General features: G+C 37.3%; 2 protein-coding genes across 2 annotated transcripts in view; one reads left to right on the forward strand and one right to left on the reverse strand.

The window, feature by feature from the left end:
* The window catches only part of nbas (NBAS subunit of NRZ tethering complex), a 185490-nt gene extending 178231 nt beyond the window's left edge, over positions 1–7259 (reverse strand). The window contains exons 1-6 of the mRNA XM_007552995.2: positions 7127–7259; positions 6583–6634; positions 5382–5418; positions 3129–3206; positions 2616–2663; positions 1719–1762 (exon numbers count right to left, since the gene is read on the reverse strand). Coding sequence (XP_007553057.1) covers positions 1719–1762; positions 2616–2663; positions 3129–3206; positions 5382–5418; positions 6583–6634; positions 7127–7219 — 352 coding nt within the window. The 5' untranslated portion in view covers positions 7220–7259. The remainder of the gene's footprint in view (positions 1–1718; positions 1763–2615; positions 2664–3128; positions 3207–5381; positions 5419–6582; positions 6635–7126) is intronic.
* Positions 7260–7443: 184 nt separating this feature from the next.
* ddx1 (DEAD (Asp-Glu-Ala-Asp) box helicase 1) lies at positions 7444–13632 on the forward strand. Its single transcript, XM_007552996.2, has 26 exons — positions 7444–7547; positions 7668–7719; positions 7836–7899; positions 8294–8323; positions 8453–8549; positions 8651–8698; positions 8830–8913; positions 9001–9084; positions 9182–9258; positions 9370–9442; positions 9538–9614; positions 9719–9833; positions 9988–10126; positions 10259–10319; positions 10477–10575; positions 10749–10838; positions 11172–11360; positions 11450–11501; positions 11605–11751; positions 11832–11923; positions 12004–12076; positions 12175–12247; positions 12470–12512; positions 12595–12690; positions 12870–12990; positions 13069–13632. Exons 1-26 carry the CDS (start codon positions 7532–7534, stop codon positions 13197–13199), a joined length of 2223 nt encoding a protein of 740 aa, XP_007553058.1. The 5' UTR covers positions 7444–7531; the 3' UTR covers positions 13200–13632.
* The last annotated feature ends 6717 nt before the right edge of the window (positions 13633–20349 follow it).

Consider the following 20349-nt stretch of genomic DNA (forward strand, 5'->3'; position numbering starts at 1 on the left):
CAGGTCGCATCCCATGTCAAACACTCCAAGCTCTTGGCACGCTGGGATGAGGGGATTTTCAACACTGACAACTGCATAATGCAGCAGAAGATGAATTAACATTATAAAGTTATTGGTGCAACATCTGAGTTGCATTTATGTTAATTTAATAGAAAGTGGAGTTATTCCATATACTTGGCATCTTTAGGTTCCAAAAATTCATGCCTAGAGCGACGCAACATATTAAATCAATGCCCACTTAGGATTCAGGGGCAAAGACACTGAAGTTCATGCAGAGTGCTTTGAGCATGGGGATGACAGAAAAAGGAGAGAGAGGAAAAGGTGGATTATATTGTAATGCTCAACAAAATCATGTATGTTATCCTAGTATGTTGTTGCATCTTTTAACGTGTCCAAATGTGGCAGCATTTTGTTTCACATGCAAGGCTGGGATGCAATAGTGTGACATGAGCAGTTACTTTATTCTGTACAGATTTATATTTCATTAAAGAAAAACAAAAGAACAATATATTTACTAACAAAACCCAGGTGGTGGGACTGCTTAGACACTCAAAAACAATTCGCCTTCATAACGATAGATATGCTAAATCAATTACAATTATGGAAGAAATCAAGTTGGGTGCACTCAAAGTTGTTTTGTCCACCAGGGAATAAGAGGTACTTCAATGCTCTAAAGTATCTGCTGCAGAAACTCTGACTGTAATCCTTGCACTCTAAAAGAGAAAATATGACCCAGTTTTGTATAATATTCAAATCCAGCAGCATTCCAGACAAGTAGCGCTGGGTGATGTTTATATCTATGAAACATTAGACGCAATACAGCAGAAAAGTTTTGGATCCCCCTGCTACTCTAATCGTATTAATCTCACTATGTTGTTAATGGATAGCAATTTAAATAGTAGAAGTGATTATCTTGGCTGTTGTTCATCAGTCTAGTCCAGTCGCTCACTTTGTTTTGATAGTTATTTTTCTTAACGCAGACTCAAATCAGACAAGAATGGACAAATAGGCAATTCTTAACTCCTAATATCAATATCCACACACTAAGTTGGCTCAGTGTTAGGAAAGCTTTCGAAGTGGTCTTGATCAATATTTCTCTTTGGGATGTTTCTATTTTTTTTTTTTTTTTTTTAATACAGCAATTATTAAGAAGAAATTCGACATAAAACAATTTATGATTTGGGTAGTTTAACAAAGAATCTACATTTTTTGTCATTTGCTTTCTGAGTAAAAATAAATTGTGATTACTTTTTTCATCAGAATTAATAGCAAATCATTAGCATAAAATTATTGTTTCAATTATTAATCTGAAATTTAGTAATATATTCTGAAAATCTCCTGTATTTTTTTCTTTATTTTGTACTAAGATCCTGGGCTGGAAAAGCGAGGGTGATTTACTGCTATTAGGCAGTAGTGCTGTAATTCATGCAAGTAATATGCATTCAAGAGCTTGCTGAGGTCAACAAAAGGCTAATAACTTAAATGCTCCTAATCTGATTGGATCTGGGTCACTGCTGCTTGCTGATATGCAATTCCTTGGTGTCATTTCTGTGGCAATTTATTCACAAGCACTGAATTTAAAGCTACAGCAACACAAAGTAGAAACATATGAACCGTACAGACCTCAGTTCTTTGCAAACCGAAGAGGTGTTTACTGTGTTATGAGGATTTAGTGTTCAATTAACATAAACTAAGACCACAAAACAAGCAGAACTTACCCTGGCATTTTCCAATGACAGAGCCAAAGTCATCTCTCGCAGATCTGAGGAGAAAATGCATACGTAAGCAAAAACTGTGAAGAAGGTGAGTTCACTCTGAATAACACGGGCATGCAAAGACTTTACCAGGGTCGGGAAGCCAATGACCCCAAATTAGCCCAGTGGATTACAGATGTGAAACAAAAAATAAAAACAGATTGCTGATCCACAACATCAGGTTCATTGTTTATTTTACAAATATGACAAATATGTTACTTAAAAATAAAGACACTACTGCATCTCTGTTAGCCAAACTGTGACTCTGTGTTTTCCATTTATACATCCTGCACAGGTGACTTACAGAACTCATTATCAGGTGAAGCTCCTTAAGTATGGGGGAAAAAATGAACCACCTTTGACATTCAGGAAAACAGTTTAAAATATATGCAGGTTTTGCAAGTGTGACTTTTCAAACTGTTTTTTCTTTTTTTTTTTTCAGGCAAACCAGCTTAGTTTAATCATTACATTACAACCGTACAGTATGGTTTTGATATTCTTAGTGTAAAATTAAAAACTGGATATACCTGGAAATAACCACCACAAATATTCTCAGGAGTATATCCACTGATTGCTTCTTCTACCATTTAGACGTACCAGTTTGAGGAAGCGTTGCTTAATTGTTTCAAAAGAACTGAACAGCAGCAGTTAAAGGTGTGCTAAATTAACTCGAATTCTCTCCACCGAGTCATTACATCGCTACTGACTGTACATGCTTCAACAAAACGGTTCTTCTTTCTCAGGTGCAAGTTGAACCTGGAAGTCTTTCTAACAAAAATGTGATAAATCACCTCGTTAATTAAAAAGGCTCTATCGCTCTCGCACAGGGCTTTAAAAGAGGAGATAGAGTTTTGTAATTACCTAATTTCCACACACTGATCTTGAACAACCGCCAATAGTTTGCCATTACTGTGGAGTAAAACAGAAGAGCGGTCAGGAATGAAGGAGCAAAAGAAATGAGAGAGAGCAGAAGGACAGGGAAGTTAATGGAAAGGGGTAAACACTTGTCATTTTATTGCTACACATGAAATTGCAAGTGGAAAAAAAAAAACAGACACGTTTTGTGTGTTTTTCTGGAAAGAACAATGTGAAGATGGGAATAAAAAGCCAGGTTGAGTGACTTAAAATGAATAAACATCCAGATCAGGTCATATCCAGAAACATTGCTTTGTGGTTTGGGTCAGTTAACAATTACCATTTGAAAACAGTATTTGTTTTCAAATACAATACAATGAAATACAATGAAAACATTGTATTGTTATTTGTGATGAAGACAAATTATTAGCTGACCACAGATGAGTTACATGTTGATGACCAGAGGAAAAAAAAAGAAAAGAAAGCGTGCGAGACAGTGACTGTATGTTCCTGTTGTACCTTGAAAGAACCAGCTGCCAGTTGATTTGCTTGTTTGCCAGTCGAACGAGACCAAGAGGCAGAGATGAGCTGGAGGGGCTGAGAAAGGGGGAAAAAAAATCAATTTCAAATTGATCATTTAAAAAAAAATTATAATTTTATTTCAATACTTGGATTTTTTGATACTCCCCAAAAAAGGTTTAAACACAAAAACAATTTGTCTTTATTACTCTTTATTAGTTTGTCTTTGTTCGTTTATTAGAAATGATCCTAGTATGATAACATTGAGGAAAAATGTCGAGCTTTCACTTCATCTTATTATGTTATATAACATATTATATTTATTTAATGGTCTGGTTCTCTTTAGTTTTTACACAATAATTATTTTATGGAGACTAGAAATATTTCCTGACAGCCAGCGCTATCTTCTTTCATGCTATCTTCTTTGAACTGCACATCTGCAGTCAGCTGGCAACAGGTGGGGGATGGGCAGTGTTCCATTATTGTAAGCTTCATTCTAGTCACTCTAACACCTTCTCTGGTGTCTAATTAGAAGGACATTAACAAGTAAAACTAGCATCCCCAGCTTAAACCACAAGTTTACCAAATTAAAAATATCTTCTTTTTTCACTTTCTGAAGTTGAGTCATGCCAAAACCGTTCTTGTTTAATCAATTAGAACTACCAAACCTATTTCTATTTGCTAAATATTAAAAAATGAGTATAAATTCTCAGTTTACCTTGATACTAATAACCAGAATGTGCTCTTTGTCCAAATGTGTAAAAAAAAAAAAAAATTAAATTACCAAAATCCAACAAAATTTATTTTAACTATTCAACCTAGTTACCAAGAAAATGTGCTATTTTTGAAAATAAAATATTTTCCTTTCTCCAAGTGACTGAATTTGATTGGCTTAAGCAACCCATATGTTTTAATGCTCTTTGAAGTAAATCATTAAATTGGTTTATTTCAAAGTGGTAGCCAAGTCTGAAGATATGGCGACTCCACCACTGAAGACACACATGCTGCCAGCAAATTATTACAGTCCCACAATCCAAATTCTCTCCTCCTGGTTGTATTTTTCTTTCAACGAATGAAGGTTATTAACTCAGCTGTCAAAGATGCTAATTTACGTAGTGGATGTAGCAATATCAGCCCTCATAAAGGCAAACGACTGTAAAGGCTTAACTGAACTGAGTGTAGAAGTAATTATTTTCTTCCTGCTCAGTAGCAAAAGGAAATGTCATATAAAAAGTACTGAATACAATTCATTAAAAACGTGGAAATTAAATCTAAAATTAAATACTTTAGCATTGTCACTCTGGCAACAATCCAATTATAAAAATGATTTATTTTTTTAATACAACTGCTTTTTATTTCTGGGTCTCACATTTCATGACAACCTTTTAGTCTGCTGATCATCTCTCACCTTGTGCACAGAAAAAAAGTAAGGTAGAAAGTTTATACATTATAAAAACGCTGGACCTTTCACATAAAATAAAAAAAGACTTATGTAGCTTGAAGAGTTGTTAAATATTTAATACAGTTATTGATGGTGTTAGCTAGCCCCCTGCTGGGAGGATAAGAAGGCCTCGAGGCTAAAGCATTACAAAGCTCACTGCTTCACACACTGACGGCTGCTTCAATGTATTCCAGCAGGCAGTGTGCAGGACCAAAGGAGTGGCTTTGGTGAGCATTTCCTGATTTCCACTAATAATAACGGCGGAAGTACAAATATGAATGTCTCAAATAGACTGGATATTTATATTTAACAAAATATACATAAATTTAAGCCTCCAAGGAGCTAGCTCAAAGTTTAATGTATACTGACTGCTTTGAGTCTGAAAGAGGGAATGCTTTACAAGACAAAGACGTATCCAGATATTAAATATTTATTTTTCTAAAATGCTACATTTCTAATGTTGCCACAGTAGATTAAAGGATTTCTCAAACATGCATGAAAAAAATCAGAGCAACACTCAGAAAAGTCAATTTTACATAATAATGCCCCTTTAATGAGATGGATAACCACACTTATCTATTCAAGCTTTTTCCAATTTCTTTTTTTTTTTTTTTTTCATTTTTATGGTGTTGATTGACAAAAGCTTATGTTTTGTCGACATAAGCTTTTATGTCAACGAAAGCTTTAACATTTCTGTTAAAGCTTTGAATAAACATATTAATTCAATAATAAAAATATTTTTTTTACTGGAGGACCAGCAAATATGCAGTTAAAATAACAACAGTGTTTCATTGTTTCAATGACAAACTTACCTATACCACATATAGTGAAGGAGCAATCGGAACGGTCCTGAGGAAGATTTATGAAAGTTAGTGAGCTAAAGTGGACATTTCAGTAAATACACCCAGCCCTAGTAAATGAATTAGTTTGTCATATTTTTACTTCAACTTCAAACAGCCCTGCAGAAACCTAATTTAGCAGTTTTTTTATTTCCTTTGGCATTACATGCAATGTCTGCATTGTATGCAATGTTGAGATTGTACGTATAGTGGTATGAAACCAGCATTTGATAACGTACTTCAGTATATTAAGCTTTTTCCAATTTTATTTTGATAGTTTTGTAAATTTCTGTTAAAGCTTTGAATATATATATATTAATTCAACAATAAAAAGCCATTTGGTGGATGAATGTCTTTTTTAACAAACATACCAAAATGTAAGCCTGAAGTATATAATACCGAATACTGATGTATGTTGTATCATGGGATTGACTGTATTCTACCTTGATTTCAGAATAGCTCTTTTTAAAGTTAATCTCAATATTATAAAATAAACGACAATAAATGCATTTAAATGATGATGATGATGATGATGATGATGATGCATTTAAACTCCATACAAAACAAGTCAGTAAAGCACACATGGGTTGAAGATATGAAAAAAAAAGAAGAGCAACCAACAAAGGCATTTCACAGCTGAAGTATATAGCAGCCAGAAAAATCTCACATTAATCATTCAGCATTTTACTCTAGCACATGAAAAAGCTTTCCTCAAGACAAAGGATTTCAAACTACAGTTCAATGCCCTGCAATGTTCAGATGTATCAACCCTGATACAAATTTCCAGTTGGTGGATATATACTATTCATTATCTGGATCTATTCTTCTATCCAAAGCATAAGAGCAATATTACTTTTATTTGTTTTGTTTTGTTTTGTTTTTTTGCAACCAATGTCATTATTTCAACATTCAAGAAAGATGTTCTAATATTGTGCAACCCTATGCCTTTTATTGGACTTTGATATGAATCCTTGAGAATGCATAAGTTGTTGTTGTGCTTCAGGTAGGACACCTAAGTCATCTATTAAAAACTGGAGTCTTTGCTCACATGGAGGTGGAAATATACAAACAAACAATACACAAATAACCTTTAACAGGTTCACAGCTTTAATAGAAAGCCGTGGACCTTATTTTTGTCGACGTTAAACATACTTAAACATAAAGCGAAACTCACCTGTTACAGCTTTTGCAATTACAGACGTGCTGTACTCCTTGATGCCTCGTAACTGTAAATGATAGGAGAAATAAACAGTTATTTATCTTTGTGGGACTAAAGCTACACAGGACAATTGCTGTTATAAAGATGTAAATAAAAACAAAAGTAGGCACATAACATACAAGAATTTTTGTTATAAGTTTAATGTTAAAATGTGTATACATATTTTATTATTTAACTGAATTGAATTGAACAGAATTGAACTGAACAGATTCTTTTGAACTTTGCTAACAGTGAGTTTAAAAGTCTGTAAGAAAAGTGCCATTTCTTTGCATATATAATAATTTTACTACATTCATTGAGCAGGAATTATACACATATAAACCTAATTAATATTAAAACTGCATAACTGGAGTAGGACTTGTCCAGTGTTTCTACTACGTGGCTTTGCGCTGCTGGCAGGGTCCAGATCACTTTCTCGTGCTTTATTAACAATTATTCTTTAAAAAAAAAAGACCATGGCGAACCTAACAACGCTAACTAAATGTCTGAGGTGACAAACCTGTGTGTCAGTCTCCGGTGGCCATTCCGTAATGACTAATAAATCGTATAAAATGTTTTCCTCTTCGCCTTCCATTAAGTTGTCTTCAGCCATGATTGCCACAGCTGTCAGAAATGTCTCCTACGGCAAGCACAGTGAGACAAAATACAGCGAAACCACACAATTTTACAGTATTGGTCCTCCCTAAAAATGTTGTGTTTTTTTGTGCCTGCTTTCACCTTGCACAATATAATTTTATATTTATATAAGAACACAAATTTTTTGCTAACGCAGTTTTTAAACCATACTGCTGTTAATGCGGAACTATTGTGATTGTTCTGTTTTGACGTTCTCTTAAACTAGTTGCACCGAGCCGGTCATTATGAACACGTAACATCCGTTCGGGTAGCACTCGTTGCAGCAAAAATGGCAGCCTTTTCTGGTGAGTTTTTCTTGTTAATTTAATTAACCTCTACTTGTTCAGTAGCTATTTTAGCAGCTAGTTATTACTAAGAACCAGACCTTCGCTCTCAAACACTAACTGTGTGTTTTACAAACGCAGAAATGGGTGTTATGCCTGAAATCGCGCAGGCTGTGGAGGAGATGGATTGGCTGTGAGTTATATTACACTGTTTGCCAAATCATCCATAGCAGTAATTCCTTGCTCTTTTGTTCCTCCCTCATTTTATCTGCAAAGCTTACGCTGATTATTTCATTGTCTTAATTATAGACTGCCAACAGATATCCAAGCAGAGTCCATTCCCTTGATTCTTGGTGGAGGAGATGTTCTAATGGTAAGCTTCCCCCTGTGCACAGTGGCTTGAAAAAGTATTTACACCGCTCGAACTGTTGCTTAACTATTGAAATAATTTGTGATAGTTCATGTTTTTGGTTTGATCTAGGCGAACTTTGACTGAGCCACTCCAAGATATGACTATGATTAAACCACAACATAGTAACTAGAACTGGTTGTAATTTTTTTTAGGGTTGTAATTCTACAATTTGAACCTCAAGAAGGTTATTTGTGTAAGCCTGTCTCTATAAAACTTAAGCTTGTATGTTAAAAATGATTGAAAATCTAGTTTGGCATGAATATTTTTGGAAGGCACTGTAAATATATCACTTTCAAAAAGCTGGCACAAAGTACAAGTTACAGACTCTGAAATTTCTTATTCATTCTTATTACAGGCAGCAGAAACTGGTAGTGGGAAGACAGGAGTAAGTAGAGCCACGCTTCATTTGAAGTCCAGTTTTAAACATTTGCTCTTCAGCAAACATATACATCAGGTTGAGCTTTGCAGAAGAAGTTGAGTGTGCTATAAGTCTTTATTCCCCTTTGATCACCAGGCCTTTAGTATCCCGGTCATCCAGATTGTCTACGAAACCCTGAAGGATCAGCAGGAGGGCAAGAAGGGCAGAGCTGCTGTCAAAACTGGGGGAGCAAGTGAGATTTATTTATTTATCAGATAAAATTATTCAATCCAAAGCTTAACTAAAGTCATTTTGCATTTGTTTTTCCTGCTCATAATCTTTGCTTCATCCTAGTTTTCAACACCTGGCAGATGAATCCATATGATCGTAGCCCAGCCTTCGGTAAGAGAAGTTTAAGAGAACTCATCTGCATTAAAAGACAGCCCAACTGATTTTTAAGACAAACACTTCAAACAGCTGCAGCTTTGTAATTTGCAACACGTCTCTCTCTCTCTCTTTGCTGGTCTGCTTAGCAATCGGCCCCGACGGACTCTGCTGCCAGAGCAGGGAGTTCAAAGAGTGGCACGGCTGCCGCTCCACCAAAGGTGTCACAAAAGGTCAGTGAGCATGATTTTTAATTATTTACCAAACTACTGTGAATAAGAGAATCCTACATTCAAAGTACTTATTCGATTGGATTATAGGGAAGTACTACTATGAGGTAACCTGCAATGACCAGGGTCTCTGCCGGGTGGGTTGGTCTACCAGTCAAGCTGCTCTGGATTTGGGTATGCGTTGAAAAATCTCCAGCCTACAAGAAAACCAAAAAAAAAAAAATCTTGTCAGCTGTGCAGTAACTGAATTGTAAATTGTTGCGTTTCTCAGGAACTGACAAGTACGGCTTTGGTTTTGGTGGGACCGGAAAGAAATCCAACAACAAGCAATTTGACAGCTACGGGGAGGTGGAAATGACTCCTCTGTTGTTATGAAACATAATCAGTTTGTGAATTGTATTTATTTTTTTGGTTTGTTTTTTTCTTCTTTTCCATGTCATCTCTTTTCCCTCTTTGCAGGAGTTTACCATGCATGACACTATCGGGTGCTACCTGGATTTAGACAAGGGGCAGATCTCCTTCTCTAAAAATGGTGCATCATAATTATTCATTTTTGGATCATAAAAGATGTAGGCAACACGTTGAGCTGTTGATGGTTAGTAACATTTTGCTGCTTCTTTTTCCTAGGAAACGACCTGGGTTCAGCTTTTGACATCCCTGAAAATTTAAGTAGCCAGGGCTTTTTCGCTTCGTGCGTCCTGAAGGTACCTCCACGCTCAGTAGATAGAAATACTTAATAGTAGAAATCAAAAACGAAGTGCCGTGTATCCGTGGTGCCATACAAGCCTACATGTTTCTGTCTTGCTAGAATGCTGAGCTGAAGTTCAACTTTGGAGGAGAAGACTTCAAACATCCCCCTAAAAGTGGGTTTGTCGCTCTGGATCAGGCACCGGAGAGTCACACCATTAAATCTTCCCAAACAGGTAAAGGAACAGCATTCCAAGTTTTGAAATGGAAATCATATTCATTCCCTTTTATAATAAATACTTTATATATATGTATATATATTCTGACATTACAACAATATTCAAAAGTTCCACTGTTTATTCATTTTTGATCTTTTTTTTTAATCTGCAGGCAGTGCCAAAGTGACTCAAGTGAAGGCTTCATCAAACGCACCCAAAGCCCTGATCATTGAGCCATCCAAAGAGCTGGCAGAGCAAACCTTCAACAATGTCAAGCAGTTTAAGAAAAATGTGGAAAATCCCAAGCTAAGGTCTGGCAAACAATGATGGAAACTGCATGCCTGTGTTTGTAATTTCAAATTATTGCCAGCAGGTGGAGCCAGAGTGTTGGTGTTAATCTTCTCCAATCAGCATTTGCCAAGTTTCCTCATCTGTGATTACAGGGAGCTTCTTGTGATCGGGGGTGTTGCAGCTAAAGAGCAGCTAGCAGTTCTGGAACAGGGGGTATGTAGTATCTATAGGCTTAATTGGTTTAAATGTGAAATGCACAAACTAAAACACATAAGTTTTCATTCTTTTCTTGTTTCTTTTTCTCTGTTGTTTTTTTTTTTGTTTGTTTTTGTTTTTTTGTAACTTTCTGTGTGTTTGATTCTGTTATCAGGTAGACATAGTGGTGGGAACACCCGGAAGACTGGATGACCTTGTTTCCACCGGAAAACTCAGTCTGTCCCAAGTCCGTTTCCTGGTTCTGGATGAGTGTGTACGTGCAACACATCTGCAAAATTTCAATCCACTTTAAAAACATCAAGTTCTCACTTCTTCTGAAAGACATTTTCAATTTCTTTAGGTTTTTTTTTTCTCTCTTTTTTTTTTTTATTATAATGACACAGTTCATTACATTTTAACATGTATCGGGGTTCACTTTGTCTTCAGGATGGTCTCCTAACAGCCGGATACACAGACTTCATCAACAGAATCCATAAACAAATCCCTCAGGTCACCTCTGACGGCAAGAGACTGCAGGTATCATTAAAGATGATGATAAGGACTCTAATCATAATGCAATCTAAGTAGAGATGCATGACGTTATGCAAATGATGCAATTTGTGATGTGATTGGTGAATATTTCCATGATGATATTAGTTGGGATAAACCCACATTTTTCTCACTTATCTTTAGCTCTAAGAGTCGGTGAAGAAAATACTGAAATTACAAGACTTGCAGGATGCTTAGAGATTGCTTTAATATTTTCAGTTTAGGTGTTTTCCATCAGATTTAAAGCAAGTTTGAACTCTACTGGAAAAAAAAAAAGGTTTCTGCTGAATCTTAAAAACCAGTGCCACTTGCTCTTCCCAGGTCATCGTGTGCTCCGCCACACTGCATTCCTTCGACGTGAAGAAGCTCTCCGAACGCATCATGCATTTTCCCACTTGGGTGGACCTAAAAGGCGAGGACTCTGTCCCGGAAACCGTCCACCACGTGGTGGTGCCGGTCAACCCGAAGGCCGACCGGCAGTGGGAGCGCCTCGGCAAGAACCACGTCCGGGTGAGACACAAAAGAGATTACATGACACAGTGGTACAGGCTGACGAGGAAAGCTTTTGTATTTATTCCGATCTGCTTTCCTTCGGTTAGACCGATGAAGTCCACGCCAAAGATAACACCCGACCAGGAGCCAATACGCCAGGTAAAGTCTATGCCAGGTTTTACCGTATTCTTAATTGGAAAACATCAATTTTTTTTTCCTTCCAGTGAACATTACAGATATTTCTGTTTACCTTCTTGGTTAGAAATGTGGTCTGAAGCTATCAAGAAGCTGAAGGGCGAGTACACGGTCAGGGCCATCAAAGAGCACAAAATGGACCAGGCTATAATCTTCTGTCGCACCAAGATCGACTGCGACAACATGGAGCAATACTTCATTCAGCAAGGAGGAGGTGGGCAGATGTTTTAAAATTCAGCACCGATTTGTAAATATCATTATTGAATCATACATTTGGAATGCCTTTTTCTCCAGGTCCAGACAGCAAAGGTCACCAGTTCTCCTGCGTTTGCCTTCATGGTGATCGAAAGCCGAACGAGAGGAAGAATAACTTGGATCGCTTCAAGGTGAGAACCAAAGACGAACACGACTTTCTGATGCGGTTCTGCCAGTCAGTAGACATTTTAAGGTCCTCTCATCTTCATAGAGAAAAGATGTGAAGCTGCTGATCTGCACAGACGTGGCCGCCAGAGGAATCGACGTCAGCGGCGTTCCTTATGGTACCCATTTTGTCGTTGCATCCGCTTTGTTCACATCGGTGCTTCTGCCCACCTGTTCTCACGACGTCCTGTTTCTCCCTTCACAAATTCAACAACAGTGATTAATGTCACCCTGCCTGACGAGAAGCAGAACTATGTCCATCGTATCGGCAGAGTTGGTAGAGCAGAGAGGTAAGCGCAGGACAGAGCAGACTTCTGAAGACAATTGATTCTTGAACTGTATTAAGGGTTTCAGGGTAAAGGAGGCTGAATACATATGAACATCCATTTGGTTTATGTGTTAAAATGATTCCGCTTTATTTTGCACTCTACTTTTTGTTGGTTTGATGCAAAATATTCCAGTAAAATACATATTCGATTCAGAGGATGTATAATATTTTCTTTAACTTGCAGAATGGGACTTGCCATCTCCCTAGTTGCTATGGAAAAAGAAAAGGTAATCTAGGCGGTAGGAATCCCAATGTTCAGTTTGAGCTCCTCTGTTTTAATGCACGCGGCTTCATCTTTCATCCCCGTAGGTGTGGTACCACGTTTGTCAGAACCGAGGGAGAGGCTGCTACAACACCCGACTGAAGGAGGACGGAGGGTGCACCATATGGTACAACGAGAAAGAGGTGAGCAAATCGAATCAGTCCGACGCAACAAAGTAAAAGTGGTGTATGAAAAGGCTCGCCTTGTTCGATGAAGGAGTTTTTAAGGTGACGTTTACAATCATGCGTTTGTCACTCTGGCAGGTGCTTCTAGCACGGGTCTCATTTGCTCTGCATCTCTCTCCTCTTTCCTGTTATCCCAGCTTCTGTCTGAAATCGAGGAGCATCTGAAATGCACCATCACTCAGTGTGACACGGATATTAAAGTGCCTGTAGATGAGTTTGACGGAAAAGTGACTTATGGACAGCGCAGAGCTCTTGGAGGTATCTGTCACCATTTGCATCTTTATAGAAGTGATAAATATGTACCGGCTCACCAACAAGTCCATTATCTTTCCCCAGGCGGAAACTATACGGGTCACGTGGACGTTCTGGCCCCGACAGTCCAGGAGTTGGCCGTCCTTGAGAGAGAAGCTCAAACATCTTTTCTTCATTTAGGATACATGCCAAACCAGCTGTTCAGGGCCTTCTAAACAAATAGCATGACAACGCTTCAGGCGCCTACCATTAATTGAAACACTCGCTTCCTGAAACGGCTGAATAGGAAGATTTGTGCTGCTTAATGGGCTACAGTTAAAAAAAAAACAAAAAGGTTGAATTTTTATTTTATTTTCCAATTCAAAAGTTTAGTTTTTGAGTCTAGTTTGAAGGATTTTGTTTTAAAATACGCTAAAGTTTGTGGTTCAAGTGAAAGAACAGCTGAAAAAGATTGCTGTTGGTCAGGAATACTAAAGTTAATCCTGATCACTTCGATTTTCTTTTTTTTTTTTTTTTCTGAAATAAATTGTTGTAGGCTGTTGAGTCTGGTTTTTCTTTCCAGTTATGTTAAATGAAACTGTTTAAATAGAGCTGAATTGATCTGTTTAAGTTTATTATTAAATCATCAATAAACTTTGATTAACACTATTTATTTAAAAAATATTGTTTTTTTAAAAACCCCACAGATATACTAATTTCACTTTTGTTGCAGGTTTTAGCACGTCTCCACACAGTGTAGTACCAGTGAATATGGTAATATTATATAGGATTTAAACCTTTTTATGTATTAAAAATGATGGTTCGTTGGTTTTATCTATAATTCCAGTTTTCTAAGAACCTGAATTTTAGGTTCAAAATTAAAAAAAAAAAAAAAATCATGCTGCACCCCTCTGTATAATGTCAGTGATGAAGTTTTTTTTTTTTTAATGCACCCATATACAGTCATGTTTTTCTATAATAGCAGTCAGGATATGCTCAGTAGAGTTTCCCATGTCAGTGTTGAAAGTTTGTGCGCTATTCCACATAATAGCATTTCGAGCAGTTGAAAATTAACTGTCAATATTAAGTGAGAATCTAATTACAGATTAAAAATCACTTGAGCTGTAATCGCGTGACTTTATTTTTTTCAGAACATGTATTCATTTTTAGACCTAAAAGCAAATTATACCATACCATACCATACCAACTTTATTTATAAAGCGCTTTAAAACAACCACAGTTGATACAAAGTGCTGTACAATTTAAAAACACAACATAATAAAAAAGTAATTTAAAAACAGTTTAAAAACAAAAACATAAAATTTAAAACTAGATCCCACTGGTGTTGAAAGCCAAGTAAAATAGATGGGTTTTAAGACGAGCAAATTATGTATTGAAAAAAGAGTATTATTATTATTAGTATTATTTTTGTTTCATTTATTTATTCATTCATTCTTTTAAGTTATTTTCCACAGATATCAGTCCGCCAACTCAGAAAGGTTAAAAAGGAAATAAGCTACAATACCAAGCTTGGGCTGTAAGTGGCGCTCTTGGCCGACAGAAACTTGGATTCCTTCTTTCATGAGGGCTTTACAGTTAACCTCATAATTGCATTTAATTACAGATTTCTGTCCACATAAGAGGAATTTAAGCACTTATTACCAATAGAGCTGAATGGATCTATTTTTTATCGTATTTTTTTGAGCTTTCAAAAAAATAGCATAAGTCCGGCTTGTCTGAAATTACACATTTTAAAACTGCAGACAATGACACCAAAACGCTGCTCCTGAGGTAAAACTATTTTTTGTAAATCCAAGCATGTTGCCTAAAACGAGGACGTGTGAAGTAGTCTAGAGTGTACAGTTGAGATAGTACATTGCTATTTAAAGTTTAATACATTACATAGATTTTTTTTAAATATTCAAAATATATTAAACAAGTAGTTAACATTTATTAACATTAATAATTATGTTAACACTAATAATGTTAAACATAATTATAAAAGATCATTAATTTAAATTTTTAAAGTGTGTTAGAGTAGTTCTTCTGATTTGCTTTTTTTGTAGACTTTTGTTCATAATTATTTTTAGTTGACACTTTGAATGTTGCGATAATTACTCCGTCTGGTTTGGGAAGCTGTGCAGCTGGAAGGGTTTTTGCTCTTACTTTTTGAGGAACAGCTGATTAGCATCTCAAAAGTTCAAAACCACCTGAACTGTGACCCCAAATCCTACTGGCGTTGAAAAGGAAGCCACATGGATGCAGAGCACAACCAAAAAGCAGGGAGAAGGAGAAAATCCAAAACCATCTCAAAAGCACATGTGGTGAATCATTGCATGTGAACAACAACTAATTGTGTCATCCGGGACATGTTACTTATGGAGAGCCATTTGCGCCAAAATTAAATAAATGGAATATCGTCTCTGCTGCAGATTGAGCAGTTAGCATGATAGCCATTCACAACAACCCTCAGTCAGAGGCGTTTTCAGATTGCTTGCAAGACTGGCTGCTACCTGAGATCCATCCTGCACGATAGCATCATCACTCACAGCGACTCATTTAAGACACTTAGATTACACGAGTTTCGAAAACAGCCAATATAGCCTACCCTTTGAAGTAATACAGTATTTATATATATATATTTTTTTTAAGTGAATTGAATTGAACTGAATTTACTTTTCTGGCGTTTATCAATAGAAGCATGTAGCGTACCACAAAGGCCTGTTGGGTAAAAACTAAAATAATAATAATAATAAAAAAAACTTCATTCAAATCCTAGTTTCTTCTTTCTTTCTTTCTTTCTTTTTTATTTTTTTAATTTTCTTCAGGAAAACAAACTTTATTTTTTAAGACCGTCGGAAATACTTACGGTAACCCACGGAGCTTGACTCGGAGCTGGAGACGCCCATTTCCAGTCCGCGCCCGCCCCGGCTGCTGGATCGGTTCCTCCTTCTCTACGAGTTTTGATTGTCAGCCTGGATGTCGATCCCCGCCGCTATTCCACCGCAACAGGTAAATTATTAAACGTCATTTTACTGCTTTAAAAAGAAAAAAAAAAAAAAGGTAAGCGAAAGGGAAAACACCACAAAACGTAGCACCTCTTCCAATTAGTTGTCGTGAATGTGATGTGGATTTTTTTTTTTATGATTATTTATTATTAAACCTGTTCCTTTGAGGTAAGTGGGATGTCCTGCTTTTATTAAATGAAATACGGAGCCTAAAAGCGATGCGGCGACGAATATTAACACCGTGGGTTGATTTGCTGCAGTGAACCTGCCGTCCTGACAAGATGTGGGTTTTTATGAAACCTGTCCTGAAAAGCAACCTATTGTCTGCGTTTGAGATGGGGAACACACCATATGGCTGCAAAACAAACAAAAAAAAATGTTTCCTGTAAATAACAAACTTAAAATTAAACTTCCTAAGTCTTAGTCTGTTGGCTGCAAAAACGCGATTTTGTTGTCTGATGAGAGCTAATACTTTGTGATTTTCTACCAATTATCTTGAGATGTCGTGTCACATGACATCACTGTTTGAAGACAACACATCTCATTTTGGAGGTTAATAATCCTGTTTCCCGAGAAAGAGACTCAATTTGACGCTGGCTAGTGAATGGTAAATCATTAAATCCAGATTCATAAGGGAGGGAAAATACAGCTGAATAGCACAGCCTGTTTTTTTTTTTTTTTTTAAGTGCGGCAGGTGTATTTGTGTATTTATTATCTTACTGCTGTATCTCCCTTTGCAGCACCTGACAGGTAAGCTTGTTTTCATATGAGAGCCTATTTTCAATACTGAACGTGACAACTGGAACAAATTAAGCTGTTTAGGAAGGCATGTGTTCATTCACTGCAGTGGAGAAGACGAATTATAAAGATGGCTTACAGTGTGTCTTGAGTGTGCGTGTGTGTGCGCGCGGCCACTGGTTCTTTTGCTACTTGGAGGTTTTCTTTGCTGAAGTGGCAAAGTCCATTTAAACCGCAGAAGCAGTTGTGACATCTGGCCCAATCTCAGCTGAGGCTGTTAAATATCCACCTGCCAACACATGACATAATCACAGAGCCATGCAGGAATATTCATACTCTGACATGTGACAGGCCAACACAAGTAGAGCAATATTGTGAACTGGATGACTGGATTGTTTTCTGCGGGGTTTTTTTTTTTTGTTTTTTTTTTGTTTTGTTTTGTTTTTTTCGCCCTCCCCATTTGTATTTAGCCCCTCTATGTGAAACCTTTACAAAACCATTTACAGCTGCGAGTCTCCAGCGGCTTTACACATAGGAACACGGGAACGTCTCCATTTTATTCTTTGTAAAAGCTTCAGTTTGGTAAGACTCAATCTGTGAACATCGCCTTTTCTGGGCCACAAATTCTCAGCCGGACTTTATGCAAAACATCAATATGCTTTAATCTTAAACCATTCCATTCTAGTTCTGGCTATATGTTTAGGATTATTTCGTTATCGAGGCACTCTTCTGAGATTGCCCTGAAACGATCTCACACCATCTAACCTTCAGCTCTAAACAGCTTTACGTGTCTTTGTTGAAGAAAATCACCCGGTGTCAATTTTTTTCTGACATTTTCCATATTAAGGGCATAAAATACCAGTTAATTTGACCTTAATCTTAAGGCAACAAAACAAAACAAAATAATAAAAACAACATATAGAAAAACAGCTGAGGTAGGACATGGCGTTATGTGTGTATCGGGGGACGGAGACTCTTGTGTTAAAGAGACCACCGTTATTTATTGAGTTGACCTGTAACTGTGACATAAAGATACGAATGAGTGTCCTTGCAGAAACGTCCCGGATTTTACCAGAACAGAGGAAGACGTATACGTCCGTGTGTCTGTGCATCCGTCTGCTCTTGTGAACTGGCAAAACACACAGTGCTTACACACACACACACACACACACACGCAAACACACTCGTGCGCACACACTGGGGTCTTTATTTCCACGGTTCCACGAGGCTTCCTGGACTGTGTCAGCCAGAACAGGCCCCTCTTCTGTGCTTGCAGAGTGTGTTGGACACACTCGTGCACACAGGCCGGCGCATTGATATGCCACATCCATCTAGCCTGGAGTGGTGCACACAGGTGTCAATCAGCATGCCGGTTAGAGTGAAAGGATCTTTGATTTGCTCGTGACCTCTGTGCGATGGGTCAGGAAACAAATCCACTAGCTCTCTTTTGATATACCCAATTGCCTCAAATCTAGCTCGGAAACTGTTTATATAGGGAAAGAAATACATATATATTTAAACACAGCGAAACGCCTTCTGTTGATACAAAGGGTGTCTTTGTCTCCTTTTGTTGATTCATTGTTGGATCCATCCAGGATATGTCCTGTTTAAACAGTGAAGGCTGTCTTCCATAGCCAACAGGAGGTAATATACCTCACACACTTCAAGACGTTCAAGTGTTTGTGCACGAGGGCGGATAAGTGTCCACTAAATACTGCACGTGTTTGTATGCGACAGTTAAAGGCACACAAAAACAGCACGTCCAGAGATTATTTTTTACCTCTATTGTATGTGCCGTGCTTTTCTAAAGTATTGCAAAAATGATTTCCAAGCTGCATCTCAGGATGATTATATGTGTGTGTGTATCGGTGTGTGTGTTATTAATGTCACAGAAGATTGTCTGGAATGCAAGAATTGTTGGCTTGTGTATTAAGTGTCATAAATTCACAGTGTCATACTTGGCCTATTGCACTCGCTGCAGTAAATATACACACCTCAAATAGATTAAAGTGTTTCAAAAATGATACTGACATAACAATGTTTACCAAGAGTGTCACAATCACATGGTTTTGTAATGCTGAGCCCCAGTGATGATGAAGCAACATAGTAGTGCACCATTGTGGACTGGATGAAAAAGGACAGCTTGATTTCAATTGGTCAAAGTAATCTGTATTCTCTCCCCATTTCTCCAGGTTTATTACTGGCAAGAGTCTTTAACCAACCCCATTGCAAATTTATATTCCTTGACTGTGTTTGCATCTCAAACTCAAACTTAAAACTGCCTCAGTCCGAAGTCATTCCTACAAAAAAAATGGCTGAATTGTGAATGTTTCTTGAATTAATTAGAAAAGCTTAAAGGGTTTGTCCTTTCTTCTGCTTCTAATTTCTTTTTCACATTTTCCTTTGAAACTGGGTCTGTGCCTTCTCCTACACCATGAACAGGTTTGTCCATAAATTACTCCACAGACGAAATCAGGAGCATGCAGGGACACATGCCACGATGGGTGGTGTGTAGTACTCTTTAGTAAGTGGCAGAGCTGGCGTGTACAGACAATATTTTATGTTATGAAATAATCGCCGTGTCCCCTGCTGTAGTACATTAAAAAACAGGAAAGACAAATCAACAAATTGAATCAGACAAAAAGTGAAAATCTCCCTTTCTTTTTCTAAAAGTTCTGCCAACTTTTCAAGAAAAGGTTGGTGGAGCTGTAAAATTGGAGGGATTAAAATGAACAGTTGAACAGATTAAATGTTTGAATCTGAACTTTGGAGGATTTTATCATTTGTATCAGTTGTGCCAACTTTCTCCTGAACAGTGCTTTGTAAATATAACCTGCACTTTCTGCAGCCGTGAATCCGCATTGGTTTCTGCTACAGGGTTTATAAGGACATTTCCTTACTCAAGTGATACATTTTAATCCTAACCAATTTAGTCTAAGCATCTGCTTAGCTTACCAGTTTTTTTTTTTTTTTTTAGAAATATTTCCTGAGCTCTGCATGATGAGTAAGGCAGCAATAGAGGTTCCAGCACCATCTGACTGTCAGTCAGTAGTTCGCTACATTTACCTCAGTGCCTCAGGTAATGTTTTCCATGAAAATAAGACTCCTTATTATCCAGTGGCCTCTCCTCACCCTCTGTATCCACATGAACACCTCTCTCCATTACGTCACCGTGACGACGCTCTGTTATTAAAGCAGCTTCTCTCTGCTGCTGACCAGCCCACATATTTATTTATTTTTTTTCTGACAGACTGGCAGCTTTTCGCGCAAAGAGTCACAGCAATGGTTCTGTACGTGCAGCCTTAAGAAAAAAAAAAAAGGAACTAGCTTACTTAAATTCGTTGCATCATTTAAAACCAAATCCATTTGAATTTGACAGCATTTCATTTCATTTTCTAATGAAACGAATGTCATTGCGTCTTCCGAAAACAAAGGGGAATTGAGGTTTGCAAACCCAGTTGGGTCTCAGCCACAAAGGTTTGGAGTAAACCAAATTCATTGCCGTCATCTCCTTCAGGACTGAAGTTTTGTAAAACATTGACCTGGTAGTTTTGATGCTAAATTTTATTCACTCCTCAACCCAAAGTGTTATTTAGTTGTTATTTCTAGTTTCACCAAAAATGCGTCTAGTCATTCTATA

Source organism: Poecilia formosa, unplaced genomic scaffold, assembly GCF_000485575.1.
Source record: "Poecilia formosa unplaced genomic scaffold, Poecilia_formosa-5.1.2 Scaffold53, whole genome shotgun sequence".
Taxonomy (NCBI): Eukaryota; Metazoa; Chordata; class Actinopteri; order Cyprinodontiformes; family Poeciliidae; genus Poecilia; species Poecilia formosa.

Excerpts from the sequence above, each read along its gene's own strand:
- ddx1 (XM_007552996.2), top strand. Across the intron at positions 9,085-9,181 it reads TCAAGCTGCTCTGGATTTGG|GAACTGACAAGTACGGCTTT; the intron begins GTATGCGTTGAA and ends TGCGTTTCTCAG. Across the intron at positions 9,259-9,369 it reads AATTTGACAGCTACGGGGAG|GAGTTTACCATGCATGACAC; the intron begins GTGGAAATGACT and ends CCCTCTTTGCAG.